General features: G+C 46.8%; 1 protein-coding gene across 1 annotated transcript; it reads right to left on the bottom strand.

Moving 5' to 3' along the window:
- Positions 1 to 446: 446 nt before the first annotated feature.
- On the bottom strand, positions 447 to 5,119 carry LOC144738294 (uncharacterized). Its single transcript, XM_078621300.1, has 3 exons — positions 5,081 to 5,119; positions 1,452 to 2,039; positions 447 to 1,367 (listed from the first exon to the last, which is right to left on the bottom strand). Exons 1-3 carry the CDS (start codon positions 5,117 to 5,119, stop codon positions 447 to 449), a joined length of 1,548 nt encoding a protein of 515 aa, XP_078477426.1.
- Positions 5,120 to 6,480: the final 1,361 nt, after the last annotated feature.

Genomic DNA, 6,480 nt, shown 5'->3' on the forward strand with positions numbered 1-6,480 from the left:
CATCCTGAAATAAGTGAACACTTCTGGAACTTAAAAGGAAGGCTTTCATCTGAACACATTATAGAGCATTCACAACATTACTCTATTTAGATTTAAAGCTTTCGTGACTGCAGGGATTAATCTTCTTGGTTCTTACGGTAAAGTCACGTAAAAGGAAAATAATAAAAATAAAACATAATAAATAATTCTCACGACGTTTCGGCGACGACGCAAGCAGCCGTCTTCAGGTGGAGAACAGGTCTGTCAAGTAGACAGAGTCTGAATGACTCAGAGTCTGAATGACTCTGTCTACTTGACAGACCTGTTCTCCACCTGAAGACGGCTGCTTGCGTTGTGGCCGAAACATCACTCTAGCTTGGAGTACTGGAAATCACGGAAATAATAATTCGTACCTTATTAACTGATCTAACAGAGACACAAACATGCACATTCCAGGACTTCAAGAGTTAACAGAAGAACTCAAAACTTTGACTCTCCAGCCATTCCAGCAGCCATGTCTCAGTATCCACCTGCATGGGGTCGAAAGAGGAATTGTCGTCAGGGCTCATTACATCCAGCAACCTCTCAGGATCCAACTGCATGAGGTCTAAAAAGGAATTGTTGTCAGGAATCATGACATCCACTACATCTAGGCATCTCTCAGGATCCACCTGTATAGGATGAAAAGATGCATCTTTTTCAGGACTCATTGCAGCACTTTGCATTACACCTTTTGATTCCACTTCCCTATCATTCCGGATCTTCTGATGCTTGTTTCGTGGAGATGACCGTGAACATGTTCTCTCCCTCGGAGAGCAATTTAATGGCTTTTCACCCGAGTGCGTTTTCTGGTGCCTGTGAAGATCTGACTTCCTTACAAATGCCTTCGCACAAAGAGAGCACTTGAATGGCTTCTCGCCCGAGTGTGTCTTCTGGTGAGTGTTAAGATTGGATTTCAGTGAAAATGTCTTCCCACACACAGCGCACTTGAATGGCTTCTCGCCCGTGTGTGTCTTCTGGTGAGTGTTAAGATTGGATTTCTGTGAAAATGTCTTCCCACACACAGAGAAATTGAATGGCTTCTCACCAGAGTGTGTTTTCTGGTGAGTGTTAAGATGTGATTTCTGTGAAAATGCCTTCCCACACACAGAGCACTTGAATGGCTTCTCACCAGAGTGTGTTTTCTGGTGAGTGTTAAGATTGGATTTCAGTGAATATGTCTTCCCACACACAGAGCAATTGAATGGCTTCTCGCCCGTGTGTGTCTTCTGGTGAGTGTTAAGATTGGATTTGAGTGAAAATGTCTTCCCACACACAGCGCACTTGAATGGCTTCTCGCCCGTGTGTGTCTTCTGGTGAGTGTTAAGATTGGATTTCTGTGAAAATGTCTTCCCACACACAGAGAAATTGAATGGCTTCTCACCAGAGTGTGTTTTCTGGTGAGTGTTAAGATGTGATTTCTGTGAAAATGCCTTCCCACACACAGAGCACTTGAATGGCTTCTCACCAGAGTGTGTTTTCTGGTGAGTGTTAAGATTGGATTTCAGTGAAAATGTCTTCCCACACACAGAGCAATTGAATGGCTTCTCGCCCGTGTGTGTCTTCTGGTGAGTGTTAAGATTGGATTTCAGTGAAAATGTCTTCCCACACACAGCGCACTTGAATGGCTTCTCGCCCGTGTGTGTCTTCTGGTGAGTGTTAAGATTGGATTTCTGTGAAAATGTCTTCCCACACACAGAGAAATTGAATGGCTTCTCACCAGAGTGTGTTTTCTGGTGAGTGTTAAGATGTGATTTCTGTGAAAATGCCTTCCCACACACAGAGCACTTGAATGGCTTCTCACCAGAGTGTGTTTTCTGGTGAGTGTTAAGATTGGATTTCAGTGAAAATGTCTTCCCACACACAGAGCAATTGAATGGCTTCTCACCAGAGTGTGTTTTCTGGTGAGTGTTAAGATTTGATTTCAGTGAAAATGCCTTCCCACACACAGAGCACTTGAATGGCTTCTCGCCCGTGTGTGTCTTCTGGTGCCTGTGAAGATATGACTTCCATGAAAATTCCTTCAAACAAACAGAGCAATTGAACGGCTTCTCGCCCGTGTGTGCGTGGCGCTGTGGAGAGTTTATCTGCTCCATGTGACTGATTCTTCAGAGCAGAGTAACAGTCGCGGGTGTTGTTGAGAGTTAAAGGCACCCTCTAAGCTGCGTGCATGTCTGGCTCAAATTGCCAAAAAGCAAACTCTCACTAACGTCTAACCGACACACAGTAACGTATCGTAAGTCGGGCTACACGCGACTACCAGTTTTATCCACTAACGAAGACACTTACTTGTTGATGCACGGCGTGTCGATGTCCCTGTAACCCGTCTGAGGAGATCGCCACGAACTCTCCCAGTCGCCAGGCAATCGGGCTCGCCAGGCTGGGTCTCGCAGGAGAAGGGTAATCTGCAGAGCGAGGAGTTGCGCGTCTATCCTCAGTGAAATCCCTCTCGAAATGGTCTTGAGGTCTGAATTTAAGCCCCTTATAACTCCCCTCTAGCATACAAATCCTTTGTTCTCGTCCTGGCCTATCATGGACTTTGCATTCAATTGTTAATTTTTACATTAACAATCCGCATATGTAGTAACATAGCTTAGCTAATCCGGCCATTGTAATTTAACCTTAATACATATGCATATCTCACTGCATAATTGCACGCTTCCGTTTAAAGAAAGATCTACATATCCATGCATAATTCCGTGCTTCGTGTTAATTTGCCAACATTCACCCGACAATGTCCTTTAAACTGATGCAAGTTTAGAGAATTTAACATCGACATAGAGTCTGAAGTATCAAAATGCTGATGTCCAGTTCGATTTGGACTAAGAGGTGCAAATGCATACTGTACTGACTTTGTTTTATAAAAACATATTTAAGTATTTGTGTTGATATGAGCGCGTCAGTAAATCAAGGTGATTTGTATAATTTAATTCACGACAATTATTACGATTGCTGTCAAACACTTTTATTGATAATCGAAATGGTATCGCTTGTAAGCGTGTGTGAGCAATGTCTTTCTCCAACTTTAGCTCAACAAGACCACTTAACAACGAGAGTAAAATCAGCAATTGAAACACCTCACAACCAATGCGCATCACACCACATCAACAAGTAATCCGATAGGACTACGAAGCACCACCTTTACGTGACAAAGTTTGGAATAAACAAGACAGCACGCTCACATCATTTGCTGTGCAACAATTACAACACATGCCACCTTCTAGCATAAGCACCAGCCATTACAGCAGGGAACTGTAGCCATGTGTATGTACATGGGTGTGTACTTCTCTGTGGGTACATTCGTGTGCATGTGCACTCGTGTGTGTATTTACACTCGTTCATGGACACGTGTGGGTCTGTACACGTGTGTATGTATGTACAATCGTGTGTGCTCGCATATTTGTGTGTGTTAAAACGCAATCCCTGAGCATGCACACTGCTGTATACGTGCACATGTGTTTATAAACATTGCTGTGTGCAATTACACTGTGCATGTGTAATGTAGTAACTCGGCGGGAGACGACTTCACGGGTAGCACACTCTTTTATTGAACCAACTATATTTACACGGGTGACCAACACCCACTTAGCTACACGGGTGACCAACACCCACTTAGCAACACGGGTGACCAACACCCACTTAGCTACTCGGGTGACCAACACCCACTGGGTTACTCGGGTGACCAACACCCACTTAGCTACTCGGGCGACCAACGCCCACTTAGCTACTCGGGTGACCAACACCCACTCAGTTTCTCGGGTGGCTAACACCAGCCTAACCCTACCCAGTCCTCCGGGCTACACCGACACGGGCTCTTACGCCCCGTAGCCTCTCGGAACACACCCAGCCGGGGTGTCCGTCTCGACCCTGGGTCCCACAGTCCCGACCCACATGGGCGTCGGACCACGGGTCCCACAATCTCGCCTTCGAGCCACACAGGGCCCCGGTCCCGATAAGGACGGCGGGACTAGGGGTCTCGGGCCCTACTCTTTCCACTCCGTCTTCGATCTTCAACTGGTTAAACAACCACGAGTGCTCTCGCGCGTCACCCTTTATACCCCTCCTGCGGACGTCGCTGAGAGCACCTATCCCATTCGACCAATCACCGGGCGCTGGCTACGATCCTCTTTTCCCCACCTCGTGTCAGCGCGCCTCAACACCCACGCCGCGCCGCCCGTCATCCCTCACTCCCGGCGCGCGCGTCCACACCACGCCCACATCGCGTGCCCAACCCCGCACCTCGTGCCGCCCCGTGATCCATCACTGTCGGCGCACGTCAACACCACCACTACATATGCATGTGCACCCGTGTGTGTATGTACAAAGCGGTGTCTATGCACATTCGTGAATTTTTCCTACAGCACTGTGTATGTCCACTCGTGTGTGGGTGTGTGTACAAGGGAGTGTATATGTGGGGAGCGGTGGTGCAGCGGTTAGCGCGCTGCGCTGTGAACCCGGCAACACGGGTTCGATTCCCGCTCACGGCCAACACCAGTGACGATTATCTGAACCGGTCCCGGGCCTCCATCTTGGTCGACTCAGCCTCAAATGAGTACCTGGTGGGGAGACAAAGGCGGTCGGGCGTGGTGCTGGCCACCCACCCCCTCGTGTACCGTTGCGGCCTTCATAGGTGCTCGCTAACTTGCCCCTACAGTCTGTTAAGGCTATAGGGAGATCTTTATCTTTGTGTGTACAAAGCGGGGTGGATGCACATTCGTGCATTTTTCTCCACCGCTGTGTATGTCCACTCGTGTGTGTGTACAAGGGAGTGTACTCGTGTAAGTATGTGTATTGGAACACGCAACTTATTTTCATATTGTGTCGTACAAAGAATTGAGGGCAACGTGGTAATGAATGCGGCACCACAACAGGGAACTACAGGGATGAGACTCCCCGCTCGTGGTGCTAAATTAATGAAAACAGCGCCACTGAGTGTCTACCTGGCAGGAGAATGCCAAACAACAGGGGGCTCTTCTTCAGAGAAAAACAAACGAATCAAGGGGACGTGGGAGCGTGGCGTAAGGTGTAGAAAGCTGTAAGCGCCAGGCTACCGTGGGCTCACCTCCCAATCAACGGGAGTCGAGGAGTGGTGGTTGCTCATGCATCCACCGAAGATGCATATAATTCGAGTTAGATTCCTTCTATGTCCTCCTACATTATAATCCAACTATACTCAGATGTATCAAGATATATTTATTTACGAAACTAGGGACGGATATGCGAACTGGGGGTGAGGGATTAAATTGCCCTATAATTATTAGGATCGCATTGTGGTCGCATTATAATTTGCTGAATGTGCAATCTCAATGGATTGGAATAGCTATTTAACCGCACCATCCTAATCAAAACTCGTTGAGCATATGTATTGTTCCAATTGTCAGCATTCGTTTTTCTGTTACATCAAGTAACATGTTATTCATCATCATCATCATCACGATCAATGGGCAAAGGGAACGTAGGTGTGCAGTGCACGTTTTGTACTCCTGCGTTTACCATAAACCATAACATAGGAAACACTACAACAAGACGAGCACTCGTGTGTGCATGTACATGTATTTGTGTGCTTATGTATGTAGGATCAAACGTGCGTGGTCGCAGTGGAACGCAATCCTAGTTGACGTACAATGCTTTGTATGTACACTCGTGTGTATGTACAATGCGTTGCATATCTGTATGTACACCCCTGTATATGTACATTCGTGTGTATATGTATGCACATTCGTCTATGTATATACACTGCTATGCCCACTCATGTGTGGGTGTGTGTACAAGGGAGTGCATATGTGTACTCGAGTATGTATCTGGTAGAGTTTGGGAGGATATTATTATTGTGAGGTTCGATGCGGCTGAAACACGCTGTTAGGAATGAGCGCGTCAGAACAATCAAGGTGATTTGTTTAATTTAATCCACGAAAATTATTACGATTGCTGTCATACACTTTTAATGACAATCGAAATGGTATCGCTTGTAAGCGTGTGTGTATTTACACTGCTGTGTAAGTACACTTGGGGAGTGGTAGTGTAGCTGTTTGTATGTACAAAGCGGTGTGTATGCACATTCGTCTATGTATATACACTGCTATGTCCACTCGTGTGTGGGTGTGTGTTTCGTACAAAGAATTGAGGGCAACGTGGTGATGAATGCGGCACCACAACAGGGAACTACAGGGATGAGACTCCCCGCTCGTGGTGCTAAATTAATGAAAACAGCGCCACTGAGCGGACAGAGCCCCGCCCCTACAGCTCGTGCGTGTGACGTCATGAGTGTGACGTCACGAGTGTGATCAGCGGACAGCCACGATGCTGGCGGGTGAGGGTAAACTTGTGTGCTGGAGATGCTTCACCTGAAACTCGCCTCCACACGTGTTCGCTATGAACATTGTAGCAATAAGGGACGATTAGTCATCTTTAACATGTCAGGTTTTTATTGTTCTGCAAGTAAATTAACCTTCTTGGTTCTTT

The sequence above is a fragment of the Lampetra planeri genome, chromosome 81 (genome assembly GCF_965212315.1).
Source record: "Lampetra planeri chromosome 81, kcLamPlan1.2.h2, whole genome shotgun sequence".
In the NCBI taxonomy this organism is placed as follows: domain Eukaryota; kingdom Metazoa; phylum Chordata; class Hyperoartia; order Petromyzontiformes; family Petromyzontidae; genus Lampetra; species Lampetra planeri.

Bases quoted from the DNA above. Each gene is read 5' to 3' on its own strand.
- LOC144738294 (XM_078621300.1), bottom strand. From the start codon at position 5,119: ATGAGCAACCACCACTCCTCGACTCCCGTTGATTGGGAG. The intron at 2,040-5,080 runs GTGAGCCCACGG...GTTTGTTTGAAG, and splicing joins CGACTCCCGTTGATTGGGAG to GAATTTTCATGGAAGTCATA. The intron at 1,368-1,451 runs GCATTTTCACAG...GTGTGTGGGAAG, and splicing joins AGTGCTCTGTGTGTGGGAAG to ACATTTTCACAGAAATCCAA.